The following is a 15,023-nucleotide window of genomic DNA, read 5'->3' as shown; positions in this document are numbered from 1 at the left end:
CTTGAAGTCAATTCTTATTTTTTCGTCAGCTACGAGGATGAAAACGTAAGAGACACAGAATCAGTTTGAAAAGTGGAATATGTTTTTATTGAACCGTTGATAAAATACACATAAGGTTGGCCCCTTCACAATAAGATCCATCTTATCATCAGCAATACAGGAGCTGAGTTAGTGGCCCCCCCACCACACATATACATGACCCTCAAACTCCCAACATTTACCATCCACGGCTCTGAGCACACGTATTGATCTCCATAAATATTTGGACATTAGAGAACAGATCTGATTTTATCCAAAGTCAAATCACCAACAATTTTTTTTCTCATCTATTTTACTGAGCTAAATGTGTGTGTTAATGTTCATATATTTATGGAGTCTGTGATTCCAGAAACTCCCACAGGAGCACGAACACTGTGCCAGCCCAGGGGTGAATGAGTGACTGATTAATACCGTGAAGGATTGATTAGTATTGGTGTGTGTATTGATAAGGAGCAGTGATGCGTCTAGAGCTTTTTTTTCTTCTTTTTTTTTTTTTGGCCTACGAATTAGTGTTCCACTAACTTTATAACACAACTACATGGTGTTGAGATTGTGTGTGCTGTTAAAGGAACTTCACATAATTCTTACGTGTGTGTGTGTATGTGTGTGTGAACGTGACATACAGTAAACATACATATAAAGGTCGTACACGGATAATTCTGTACATTATTTGCTGCGAACGACACTTAAGCACTTTTGCTCTCCTGATGTCCTTCCAATGCACTTTCATTTCCTTTTTTTAACACTTCTTCCCGCTTTAACACACTTACTTTACTCCTTCTCTCCCTCTGCTGTACATTTCTACATTACATCCACTTTACACATTCAGCACAATCAGAAGCTGATAGAATAATTAGCACTTTTTAGACTCGGCGAAGTGATTTCAAGAAGAGCGACTTCAGTTTGTTTGGGCGTGTGGCGATGGTGTGAACGCAACAACGCTGACAAAACTCCTTCACAACAAACCTGCATCTTCTTCTTTTTTTTCTTTTTTTTTAAAATCACACTCAGATTGACTAGAATTTACCTTTTTTTTAGAGGAAGGGTTAAAGAAGGGTTACAAGAAAAAAAGGCATTTTCTCAACAATCCGATCAGTCGAGTCTGATTTCGACTTCACATGATAAGACGTGTACATTCTGTGGACAGTTTTCTTTGTATTGGTCTCGTTTTGGTGGAGTTTCATCTCCTCTCCCAGCAAAACACGCAAAAAAAAATTCCAGTGTAAACGCCAGCACGCGCCCGCCATCAACATAAAATGTAACATTCAAATAATCCGTTTTCGGTACCTTTCCAACGTAAAAAGCTCAGGAAAACGCTTCAGCACGACAGCATTCGCCGAGGATGCACGGACACCAGTCTTTTGATTACGACTGATGAAATCCATCCGAGTCAGCGTTTAAAAACCAAGCACTGAGGATTGTTTCATACAAAAATTTGACATATTCAGTAACAGTAAACGAGGGAAACAAAACCAAAAAAAAACTCACAAGAATCCCATTAATGAAAGTAAACATACTGTAGCTGAGGCACCGCATCAGCTTTGAACAAAGGTAGTTACCCATAATTTTAAATCAGGGCTGATTCTGCCTTTAACATCCTGCTGTAATGATTGTAAACAAATTATTTTTAAATATCTCTTCACATCATTTTCCTTCAATATCCTTCAGACTTATGGCTGTTTTACGTAATTCGATTTAAAATGAATCAGTGGGAGAAGAAAGTAATAATTATAGTGTTTGATAAAACGTCTTGCACCACATATTGTAAATTTACTTTCAAACTGACCCATAAAGTACCAAGAAAGTCAATTTTTTGCCCCAAGTGTGGCTAGTAGAGGATATTGCCATCCCAGTCTGCTCTGTAGTTACCAAATGGCAGCTAGATATACAGTACTGTCGAGTTCAAAGTGCTTTGTAACAGTTTAGACTGAAACCTTCATGGTTCGGTAGCTTATTCTGAACGTCAGTAGATTTCAGTGATTGAGGTACTAAAAACTGAATCAGCATGTTTTGACCTTTTCATTGACATGATTAACTAAGCGCCCATTTCAGTATTTTCTCTCCTTCTGTCCCTCTCTTCCTCTCCTTCTTTTCCAGTCTTTCCCCCTTTGGATAAGTAGTGTTTTTTCCAGCTGAGACTCTCTTTAACGCAATAAAGTGTAAACAAAAAAGAAAAACAAAAGTCAAGGTGCACTATATACAAAGAATGAAATATCAAATAATTTAAAACTGTATATACATAAAAAAACAAGAAGGCAAAAAGTGAGGTTTAAATGATTAGTGCTGTTGCTTTCTGAAAATCCCCAAAGATAGTATTGTATTATCTTTTCTACCTTTGCTTCCTTACGGTTAAAATCTAATCGGATTTTATGTTTTTTTTTTTTATGTCAGTGATATGCATTCGATGGGTGGTTAGCATCAGCAAATACTTCATGCTACTGGTGAAATATACAGAGTGCAACACCTCTCTCTTTGAAATGAAACCAGGGTACATTTAGCCTACCTAAGGTTGAATGTCTGCACGCGAGTAGATCGAGGAAAAGGACTCGTCACGATGTGGATACGACGCTTTGCTACGGTGCTATGAGTCAAAAAAAAACCAAACAAACACACGAGGTGTTCAGGTGCAGACATTCCACGTTCTAGTAAGCAGCATGCTGATATATGTGTATCTAAATATTCTCTTTTCTGATTGATGGCAGCGGTTTGTACAGTGAAGCAGCAGCAGCGGCGGCTGTGTCTTACAGGATGATGTTTAATGTGGGTGTTCTTTAAAAATATGCTGCAGGTGCAAGTGTTTGATGCTTTGAGCTGTAATTGTGTTTGTTTGATCAAACCAAGCTGCAAACAGCCTCTCCTCGTCGGGCCGCTCCGCGCCTCCTGAGTCCCACCTCCTCCTGCCGCTGTCTAGCCAATCAGGGAGCTGCGTCTGGATAGGTCCACGTTGCTGGCGCTGAGTCCCCTGCAGTCTGACAGTCCAGAGTTGGCGTCCTGAAAACAGTCCAGTACATGTTAGCACTGAGCAATACTCTCTATACACAGATTCCTCTGAGCCAGCCATGTTTTTAACATCTCATGCTGAACACGTGGCAGGATGTTAACAGTCGTACCTGTGTGGTCTCCTCAGTGCTCTTGTTGAGGAAGTTGAGGGAGCTTGCTCTCTTCATTCTGAGAAAACAAAATCTTATGAAGAGCTTAAACCATGAAAGACAAAAATCATCCTTATAAAGTTGAGTTTTAACATTTTCAGGTGTATCCAGTACTAATAAATCATCATAAGATTTATTTAAGAATGAAAAAAGTTTGAAGGGGAGCACAACATAAGTGCAACTATAAGACACATGACTATTGCTGAAATATATATGATCAGTGGATTAGTCACACAAAAGAAAACAGATCAACACTAATTTTAAGAATTAATTGTCTTTATCAAGAAAAAACGATTCACTAGCTTGATCTACTTAAATGTAAGAATTTGTTGCCTTTTGTTTTCGTACACTTACATGGCTTTTCCAGAGCTTTCAGCCACATCTTGTGGCCTTCATTAAAACATAGAGAAGATCCAAGTAAGTGGACCTTGAGATATCCAGGGTCATGCAACTTTAACTGTAAATTTCATATATTTGGGTTTGGATTATTTTGTTTGTCACATGAAAGAAGCAATTTGAGAATGTAACTTGGGCTCTGGCAAGTAGATGAAGAAAATCATTTGTCACAGTCTTAAACCTGATTCCTGAGGTCATATTTCCAAACAGGTCTCACCCTGGGTTGCGAGGTTCTTGAGGTCCGCTCCCCTGCAGCTTCTTCACCAGCATCTCGCTGCTCCTTCTCAGAGCATCACGAATCTTCCCGAAAGAGCCGCTGCGACGCAGAGACCCGTTACCATCCTGAGGAGAAAAAAAAAAATATATATATTATATTAACAGAACTGAGTGAAACACAGCTTTGTGTGTGAGGTTATGTTGTCCTTGAATTAATATCTGTGAACTGACCCCGTTCCACTCAGCTGAGTCGTCACCTTCGCTGTCCCCCCGCTGTCCCCCTGGTCCGTTGACTCCTTCCCTGCTGTGTCGTCTGTCGCTCCCTCCAGCTCCTCCGTCCTTCAGCAGCTCCACCACCTTACTCTGGTTAATGGCATCGATACCCTGAGAGAGGACGCACGCACGCACACACACACACACACACACAAAGAGACAAAGAAAAACAAAGATTAAGACAGTGATTAAGAGGATTGAAAAAAAATTATAGCTTTTAAACAACAGCTTCACGCAGCATGTCCACGATCTTAAATTTTCATTACTACAATGCACACATCAGCTTTGTGGCTGATCTTTAAATCAGTCCAGTGTAGTTTATGTGCTAATAAATCAGCTGCAGTGTCTTGAACTAATCGGGCTTCTTAACTGAAAAAGCTGCTGAAAAGAGCCCGAGACGACTGATCTAACAGCAGTAATTCAACCAGTCCAACAGTGGTCCGAGTGTCTGCGTGGTACCTGTTTACGTGACTTGCTGGCGCACTCCTCCAGTGTTTCTGCCGCCTCCAGTTTGCCCTGGCGACGGTACAAAGCTCCCAGGCTTTTGAGGGTTGTGTTCACTGTCGGGCTTCAAAAAAGAAATCCAGAAAGACACGTTATTTCCTTTGTGTGTAACAAATTGTTATATAATATAATAAACCTCAACTTCTTTTCTCTTTTTAAGGTATTTACCAAGTCTTTGTTCCATTCACCTTCAAGAAACTAAGATGAATGAAGCCATAAGATGGCTTGCAGCAGTAAAATAGCATTACTGTAATACAAAGGTTAGCCAAGGTTGCAGGTATGGACTTGTAACCATTACTACAGATTTGTCGATAGAAAATACATTTTAAGGTTATTGCTAAACGCTCAAAACATTCCTACATGTTGTCAGTGAATTCAGCTGTCTGACTCACCTGTCCACCTTGCAGGCCTTATACCAGCTCCCATACTCGACATAGGGGCCTGAATCCTTGCGCTTACCCTGAGAGAGAGGGAGAGAAAGAAAGAAAGAAAGAAAGAAAGGAAAGAGAGTTGAGATGAAAAGAGGCAGAGACCAGGAACCAAATATGAAACATCAACCTTATTAAAATTGTCCTGGTTGTCATTTGTACAGTCTGCTGCTCTCCATCACTTATGTCACTGTCCAGTCCTAACAGGCTGTCTGCCAGCCAATGAAAACAGTGGATGAGGTCAGCCTGAGTAACTGACCTTGCTCTCTTCTCTCTCCTCTGCATGCATCCAGATCGGCTTGTTGTCATCTGCAAAATATGGACAAAAGGAAAATCCCATAAATAACAAAAACTGTGAAAATAAGCTGCAGCAGAAAACAATCAAATGAGGAAAAACATCAACAAATGAATTGCCCAGAAAATAATGAGGATCCCTGGACCTGGCCTGAACTTCTGAGTGAAGCCTCTCTGTCCATGTGATTTCATATAAACACATGGCTGCCTCTCACCAAACTCGTGCCGTGCCAAATTCCTGCCAGGGCCCTCTCTGGTTCAGGGAGGCATGTGAGCACATAAGGGTTTGATAGGCTGAGCAGCGGCAGGGAGGGGAAACATTAACATTAAGCCGCTCCACACGCTTCAATAGCACGAAATAATCCTCTGAGACCTGCTGAGGGCGACGGGAGGGATCAGGGTGTGGCTAAATCAAAACCTGAATCCCAAACACAGCAACTGTCAGAGAAGGCTAACAGAGGAGCTCCTGGACATTTTCCATTTTAATAACATTTTATCAGACCATAATTCCCTGATGCTGGTCCACATTAACCAGTATCTGCTTTTCTCTGCACAGCCCAGGCACCTAAAGTGACTGTGACCAGGATATTTTGACCATCCTCACAGTGGTTTGACTGTTTGTCTCTACTTACTATTGACAGATCCAAACTCCTTCTCGTGTGCCCTGGTCAGGATCTCTTTGTACAGAGCCTCGGCGTCCTTGAACTTCCCCTGCTTCAGGTAGCACGTGGCCTGAGGAGAGCATGCACAACGTTTAATCCATGTATCTAAAATGAACAAAATGTTCTACTCATTTAAGATATTGATATATAAACATATCATTAGAGGATAAGATGTGTGCACAGAAGAGCCAGAGCAGTTTAAAAATGTGCAGATCTGCAGACACAGAAACAACAGAGTAGCTGCTCTGTGTCTTAATAAAGTTCCCACCAGATTATTTTTGGTCTTGGCCACGTTGGGGTCGTCAGCTCCCAGTTTGGACTCGTAGATCTCCAGAGCTCGTCTGTAGTAGTACTCCACCTCGTCGTACTTGCCCTGGTTCTGACACAGCAGGGCCAAGTTGTTCAGCTGCTTGGCTACATCAGGGTGGTACTTCCCCAGCACCTAGATACAGCAGGAGGACAAAGTTGGGCAAATAAACATTGCATTTTTCTAATATATATAAATCTTTGTCTGTATTTTGAGTTGATGGTGATGATCTTTACCTTCTCTCTGATTTCCAGCGCTCTCTTGCAGAGGGGTTCAGCCTCCTTGTACTTGCCCCTCTTGCCGTACAGCACAGCCAGGTTGTTGAGAGTTGCGGCCACAGCCGGGTGATCCTTCCCCAGCGTCTTCTCTCTGATGGCCAGGGCGTCATTCAGGAGGTGAGCTGCTTCTTTGTACTTGTTCTGGTCTCTGGATGACAAAACAGAACCAAGGCGCTTTGCTTAAAATTTGAATCATTTTGCTTGATAACCATTTAACACAGTCCCCTCTCTGACTCTCACCTGTACACCAGGGCCAGGAATGTTGAGCATGGTGGCCACGTCCGGGTGGTCGTGTCCAGACGTCTTCTCCAGGTCCTCCAGGGCTTGTTTGCACAGCGGCACGGCCACCTCGTACCTCCCCTGCGAGGCGTACTGGATCACCAGGTTGTGCAGCGTCCTGAGGCGTGCCGGGATCTCGTAACCTCCCTGCTGGGCCGCCACCTCTCCGCTGGGCTGGGCTGTAGCACAGATGGGAGGGTACGGGGTCAAAAAAATAGTAGATTTTCCATAGAAAAATAACATCACTGAAAAGAATTCAAAATTTGAGACTAGGCACCAATGAGTTGCCTAATTTCTAACATGCAAGGTATGAAGTTAAAAGTTATGCTGCGATGCAAATGAAGAAATTGTTTGACTCAGGTGCTTTATGAACATCTGTTTGATAGCAGGAACTGGCAGTCTAAGAATAAACCTTCTGTTCAGAGTTATGTGTCTGTAGACAGAAAGTAATGTAGAGCCATTCATCATTATTATAAACTGTCACTTTCTAAAACATCAGAGAATTGTGAAAAATGCACCTCAAACTTTAACAGCCCAAAGAGACACAACTACAGTCATGGTGTTCTCTGTCATGACTGTTTATTTTGCAAGTCATTTACTATTGTATGTACGTTCTTAATATATAAGTGAAGCTGCCTGTGTTACAGTTGCAAAGATGTTTGTAAAATCTGATAATAGACCAGCTGTCTGCAAATAGTACATTCACTTTCAGTACATTCCACATTTTCCGTTTTGCTCGCGGCAAGCAGCTGCACTAATGTGTTTATGTTCCTTGTAAAGACAACAACACAATGTAAAGATGATACTCCAGGCATCCTTTCCAGCTGATCATGTGAACACATAGTTTCTGTGTTTACTGTCGTCCTGAACGCACCATAACTCCTCAGCTTCCTCTACTTTCAACTCTTTAAGGGATTATAAGAGACGTTCATATCTTCTATATATTTGACCATGTTGTGGCTGAATGTGAATTTTAAAAGTGAACAATTCAGCCATCAATAATTAAAGAGACCATGAAGCAAGTACTGCAGCACTTAATGTTGGGCTAATTGGGGAGGGAAAGCTGAACAAGCTACACATTGTGATACACTGCATAAAAAAATAATAAAAACTCTACCACCCCGACAGTGAATTTAGCTCTAACCAAACCACAGCTCCTGCTACAAATAAGTTTTCTTATCCTATATAAACTATATCATGTTTGAGGTGTAAGCTGTTCGAGTGCCACTTATACAAGGGGCTACTTGCATCAGAAGTGGGCAAGCTTCAGGGCAGTTGAGGCCTGAAGGTTTCTGTTGGTGAATGGTATGACTGTGCTGAGCTCTGAGAGATTTTTATTTTAAGTCTTCATGCATGAGATAAAAACAGAAGATTCAGCTGCTGTGCATTCAGACGGCTGCAGCCTCAGTTACCTTGCAGATAAATGTCTCAGTCAGGATGCAGTCTGGACTTTGCTTAAAACTAACAACCTGTTATCATCTCCCTGCTCACTGCTGCTGATGTCCTACCTGGTCCCTGGTCATCATCGTTGGGGAACAAGTCATCCAAACTGTCCTTTGAAGTGTCTCCTCCTCCGCTCCCGCCGCCTCCACCTCCTCCAGAGCTCTGGCTCTTCTCCTCCGAGGGCGACACGTCGTCGTCAAACTTCTTTATCTGATTCATGAACTCCAGGTGCTTCTTCTCCTCCTCCAGCTGGGCGACGCTCTGCTCGCTGCGCTGCAGCTTGTGCTGCGTCCCCGCCAGCTCGTCCCGCAGCCACTGGTTCTCCTGGCAGAGCCGACGCACCTGGGCGCGCAGCTTCTGCTTCTCCGACTCCACGGCACTCAGGTGGCTGGACAGGGCAATGATCACCTGGAGGGGAAAAGAGAAAATACAACTAAAAATGCGGCTTTTACCAGGTCTAAACCCCTCCTAACTGAGAACTGGGATTTAGTCTCTCACCTGTGCCTCTCCCAGACCGAGTTCAATGGCCTCCAGGCTTTTGCGGAGCAGCCCGGACTTCTCCTGGGCGACGGGCGGCTGGGTGCAGTCCAGCAGCGAGTTGAGGAGCTGGGCGTGCTCCCCGCGCAGGGTCTCCAGGCCCTGCATGACGGCCTTTGTGTTGAGGACGATCTCATCCTGGCTCAGTCGCTCCAGGGCTTCTTCACGAGGATACACCATGGTGGACATTGCCTAGTTTCATACGCGCTGTGGAGACAGGAAAAGAAACCCAACACAGAGATGAGAAGATGGAGGATATTTTTTACTGACTCATCATTTTTTATTTATCAGGGGGATGGGAGGTGATTTTGCTGACTGTGCTTCATCTTTCACTGTCCGGCTTGACATTCTCACAATTTAATGTATGAGCTCCTCCGTGCAAACACATCCTTTATCTGAGCTAAAGAGGTCAGCTGGAGGTAGATGACACAAAAGAAAAGAACAGATGAGATATGAGAGAAAGAAAAGAGAGGACAGGAGGGTGTGAATGGGAGATAATAAAAATGAAGGAGGGAGTAAAGAGATACTCCATAAGAAGGTCAAACAGGAAGAGGTAGTAGAGAACATAGCAAAGATTTATTCTCACAGATTTCATTATAATAGTAAAAATGAGTCACAAAGCCAAGAAGTTAAAATCTGTTGTTTAAATAAAAGAGCCTCAAGGGAAACATTTGCATCCAAATCCTCCCTGCTCCATGTGTTTCAGTACCCACCTGGGCACAGATGAGAAATGCCTGACTCAACGCGGTATGTGGTAAAAACAGGGTGAGAAAATGGCAGTTTAAAATAACCTTTAATGAAGTCACTGCTGCAAAAAGCCTGTCCCTCATGTTTCCCATTTCTCCATCTTTCACCACAATTTCAAACAGGTCAACAGCTAAATAATGGTTTCCTGTTTCATTATTGTACAATGTGTCCCGTGGATATTTAGGACGAGATGGGAAGTGATAGCGTGCATGCGTGTGTGTGTGTGTGTGCAACATATATGTTTAAAACCCATTTAGATTAGTACAAGAGGATTCCTCTGAGCTTGAAACTGACGCAGCAGCTGCCAGTGACCTGTAAAGCCAATTAAAACAAGACCACAGATCTGCTATTCCGAGGAGAGACTGAGTCACAGTGAGGTGATAATGACAAAAATCAAACATCATCAGGAGCATCTGAGCCTGGCCTGACTCATGCATCTGCAAAACCAGTATCTCTGTCTGATATCAGGTCATCACAGATATATCAGTATCAGCTTATGTGCTGACCCAGAAGTAAACAAGACTTTGTCAAAGAGATGTTTAAGCTAATGTGGAAAAATTGACATCATTACAGAAAGTTTGGATTTTAACTGTTAAATGTCTCGCTCAGCACATATCCTAGTCACAATTATCAAATTAGGTATGAACTCTCAAATATCAATTTACGAGTATAAACTCCTAATGTCCTTGTCTCAGCCCCTTGATATTGATCAGGCGATTAAGGCTGCAATTATCACCTATTTTCATTATCAATGAATCTGTCATTGTGTTTTCCTATTATTTGATTAGTCTGTAAAGCAGCATGAGAAACTACAACCTGCAGAGATTCTGCTTGATGAATAACTTGAACAAATATTAAAAATGCTGCAGACCAATGTCTGCCAGCTTGTGATGTTATGATATTTATTTTCAGCAGTGGGTGTTATGGTTTCTAAAAATAGGTCACAGTCATATAATCAGTCACTTTGAGTAATGATGACCATCTGCAGGTACAGATGCTTTCACTGTTATTTACTCAGCAGGGAAAAAGCAACATTCAAGCCATATCCCAAACAATGTCTAGAAAGTTCCACACCATGATATCCATATACATCTCCTAGCTGTAGACTGGTCTGAGCAGAGAGATCCTGCACAGTAACTAGTCACTTTTATCCTGAGCCCTGAGGCCTGAAGGTCTAATTATTGAGCAGCTGTAAGTTAAACCATCGCAGCAGCAGCAGGACAGAGGAGCCAATTGTGCAACATCGTGACTTTCTCCCTTTTCCTGCTTTGATGCTGGAGGCGCACCTGTTCTCCCCCTCCCCTCCCCTCCCCTCTTTCCCTCTCTCTGTGCCTGCCTCGCTCTCTCACTCACCCATCCTCCTCCACCCCCCTCCCCCCCGTCCGCCTCATACACTCACTGCAATGCACCAATATTCACGCTTGCTTCAAGTCCACCGCTCCCAGAAACGCAGACAGGGGAAGCTGTGTGAAAAAAGTGGCAGACCAGAAATCAACGCCATTCGTGCATTTTTTTTAACAGGGCTATTTTAAGCCACAAAGAAATGAATGAGCCGGTGGGATGGTCGAGGCCTGTGGCCGGGAGGCGAGGCAACATTAGGTTTGGCAGCAGATCAACCAAGGTGACCGACAATGGAGAGCACTGTTCCAAAAGCACAAAACGATCACAGATGATCCAGAAAATAATCGACAATCACTGATAATGCGTTGAAATGACAGGTTACCGCATGTAAACAGTTTGTAAACAGTGCAGGCCCGAGCTCCACGGTGTTACACAACACACACTGATGCACGTTATATCAGTCGATTATATCATTTTCACCACAGGCACGGATGAGAACATAATAGAGAAAATGTAAAAAGTGATGTTTCATAAGTAGTAACACAACGGACTGCAGATGACACATTTACGGACCTCGCTGAGGATGTAACGTCTGATCTGACAGCTTGCTAAAAATATACCGGCAAAATTACCGTCATACGCATCAAATCGCTGTCTGTTTTTTTAGCTGCGTAACTGCCTCACGCTCGTTTAAATATAATTTATCCGCATTTTACCTTCATCGAAGACAAGTGCGACGCTTTCTGTCCCTCGAACAAAGCAGGAAGATAATGTTGTGATGCTCCAGGCGAACCAGCGGCAAGTTGGCTAATAGAAAACAAACTGCTTCCGGATTGGTTTTTCAAAATAAAACCGTCCGTTTTTAGCAAGAGCGACGCAAAATAGGACTGTGTAGGATACCGAACACGACAATATACTGTAGCTTGCAATGTGTATAAAAACACAAGGTGTGGTTTAGCAAAGCAATAGATGCCGTCGTAAATAAGCTGGTAACTGACGCCGAATTAACGTTAGCCCTACTTTACAGGAGCTGCGTGCTAGCAACTAGTTACATTCAGACTGTGTCCACTTAATTTCACGTTTCTCACGTTATTTGGCTATTACAACACAAACCAAAATAGCTCCCACAGCACTGAGTATAGTTTAATAGGATTACAGTCCCAGCTGAGGTCTGTAATTTAGCTAACAGCCGCCTTAGCATGCTCCTAACGGTCACCTTAACTTACCCAGACTGTCACTTGACAATGGAAGACAGCAAGAAAGCTCTTAATGTGTCCAGTGTTGGCTGTTACTGACTGGTCATCCCCGTTAAAACTTTTATTCAGTAAAAAAAAAAAAAAAAAAAAAAATCATAGATGTACTTCAAATGTGACAACTGGGAGGCGAAAATGGCTGTTCTCCCAGATACTATAACCAAAGATGAAGTAAAATACCAAGATGATTCACGGCTGCCATTTCCTCATAGACTGTGCATTTCCTCTATGAATGAAGGGTCGGATAGCCGTGACGCGTCTGTCCAGAGGCCTTATGTTCAATCCATATTATTTATATTTGTATCCACACAGGGTAGGTTGAGTGGGTACTTGTTTTCTCTTCTGAAATGAAGGCATGTATTCCCCCAGAAACAGATGGTGGTAGCTCCCAAATTCAAATTTGGTCTGAAGCCGTTAACACGTTGGTTACGCGTTAACACGACGAATTCGGACGCGTTAACGCGTTACCACGTTCGAATTCGGGTGCTACCACTTAATCGGTTTCTGAAAAAAAAAAAAGGCTTACATATGCCTCACTCTCTTGACTTTGTCATAGAGGTTTTTGTTTCATTAGTTGTTCTGAACAACTGAAACGTCTCCTGAAGTGTTCTATTAGCTAAACTGACACTGGACAGTTAAAGATAGAAATGCGTTTCCGAAATTTCAAATATCTGGTGACAAGGTGAAGTATTCCACCATCATTCGGTTTTTATTAAGATTATTTAAAACCATTCAAAAGAATGTTAGCTGGATAATTTAACAATTCATTGGATGTTATGACAAATCATAGAGGGTTTTCCACAAAGGAGGTTGCAGGTGGAAGTGAAGTCTCTTGCTTTGCTCGTGCTCTTTGTGTTAGGATGTAAGTGCAGGCTCCCATCTAAAGACTGCCAGGGGAGGAAGGAGGGCAACAGCGTACTAAAAGCCCCACTGTGTAACACTGACCTGATTCACAAGCACCATGTGCACTATTTATTTACACTGTCACTCTTTATTTTCCTTTAAAAACCAATGTTTACCCATATACTTTAATATGATTCATTTCAATAGTTTATTCCCAATAAAAACACTTGTATTCATGTCATTTTCTATGGGTGCTTGTGTGCCTGTTATCAATTTATGAGGAATAAATCTTATGATATGGTGTCATTACAGTGTCAGAATCATTTTTTCATCCTGCTGTCAGAGCCCCGTGGTTAATGCAGGTTCTGTCAATTTCTATTTCTCCTTGTAACCCCAGATTTTTGTTTGTTATATATCCTATATAAAAACAAGAGACAGAGCTACAAATCAGGAATATTTTTATTTTAAAAAACAAATGAAACAATGAACACTTCCACTTTTCATCCCACATCTGTTTGATTGACAAACGTAATCATGAAAAAGCAGTACTACAAAACATGTCAAATTAAGAAAAACAAACAAAAAAAAGAACTAGAGTACAATATAACAAGTACTATCTGATATGTACAAGCATTATAGTTTGTTTAATATAGTTACTGTTATAGGCAAAAGGCAAAAAAGCTGAAGACTGCTGAAGAAACAAGTGGCATGTGCAAAATACTCTCCACAAGTCCACAAGCTTAGGACACTCTGCTGCGGGCAGAACCTCGTCAGGCAGACGTCTACTGCTTTCATAGGCAAATCCTGTTCCCATGAGGACAGACGGCAAATTTACAAGCTGTGCGGGAATGGGAACAATATCTTTTCAGAAAGCTAAGCTTGTGGAAGCCTGGTGAAGAAAACTCTCTCAATCATCAGAGGGACATATTTCTGAGGACGGTGGAGAGAAAAGACACTGCTGATCACGGACAGATATTACCGATGGACCAAACAGCTCCTAATCTCTAACCAAGACTAATCAAGGACAGAGGAACCATCGTCACAGCGTCACAAACACGGGTCGACACAGGTACAGAGGTACAGGAAAAACACACAGGAACAAGTTCAAGACTTACAGACAGAACAACCAGCGTTTTCAAAGAGACTTTAGGGAAAATATGAACGGCAAGAACAAAGGGAAGAAAGTACTAAAGGTGGCAAAGACAAGAAAAACTGCAGAGTGTGGCTGCGATGGAAAAGCATTCAGTTCCTCCAAATATTGAAATGATGACTCAAGAACAAGGATCACTTTGTTGTTAATGTGTTTTAAGTTATCAGCACCCCCCAAAAAAATCCACACATCTATCTGAACGTAATCATTTTTTTTCACATTTTAGGTTTGGCAGTGATTTTGACTTTAATGCTGCTCTTTCAGTGGAATATTTCAGATTTCAGTTCAATCAGTGAGCAAGTGAAAGCAAAAGAGGCATCATAAACCATTACTTCATACAATTTAGGAAAAGTTTAGATGCGAATCATTGGAATTATTTGACACTACAAGGCAAAGAGCATTTTGAGTTAGTAGAGGTTGATTCTAACAGCAGATAGGAGATCATAGACCCTCCATGTTTAAGGTTTAAGTAAAAAAAGGAGGGTTTCATTCCAAAATGTTACATACATTTTTTATTTTTGAAATCCATTTGTCAAATTTAAAACTGTGGTACCATGAGCAGACTTAAAAAACTTAATAAGTTGCCACTTTGACTTATTAAAGGTTATGTAAAAGACGTATGTAGAGAAACACTGGAATGTATTCACTCTGTTTATGGTCTCCACTATGTTCCCCAGCTAGTTGCTAACTTAGTCTGTCTGTAGCTTGGTTGGAATGAGCATGAATCTGCACAGACAGTTTCATTCATGCATTGAAGGAGCTCAGTTATGAAACACACTTCTAAAAATGATTTATCAACATTAATAAAGTCATTAGTGGCAAATTATAAAGCCTTTATAGGTATGGATTATTTAAAGTGGTACCACAATATCGAAAAATCTCAG

General features: G+C 41.9%; 1 protein-coding gene across 1 annotated transcript; it reads right to left on the bottom strand.

The window, feature by feature from the left end:
* Positions 1–64: 64 nt before the first annotated feature.
* Positions 65–12,492, bottom strand: klc2 (kinesin light chain 2). The gene is given in 15 exon segments (XM_051075706.1): positions 65–3,030; positions 3,150–3,207; positions 3,802–3,926; positions 4,032–4,184; positions 4,533–4,641; positions 4,970–5,037; positions 5,265–5,314; positions 5,932–6,031; positions 6,230–6,403; positions 6,505–6,694; positions 6,787–6,803; positions 6,805–7,004; positions 8,334–8,676; positions 8,767–9,012; positions 12,120–12,492. Coding segments are annotated over 14 exon segments (1,899 nt in total). The 5' UTR covers positions 8,995–9,012; positions 12,120–12,492; the 3' UTR covers positions 65–2,946.
* Between the last annotated feature and the right edge of the window lie 2,531 nt (positions 12,493–15,023).

The sequence above is a fragment of the Lates calcarifer genome, linkage group LG14 (genome assembly GCF_001640805.2).
Source record: "Lates calcarifer isolate ASB-BC8 linkage group LG14, TLL_Latcal_v3, whole genome shotgun sequence".
NCBI lineage: Eukaryota > Metazoa > Chordata > Actinopteri > Centropomidae > Lates > Lates calcarifer.
This window is presented reverse-complemented; position numbering and strand designations above follow the sequence as displayed.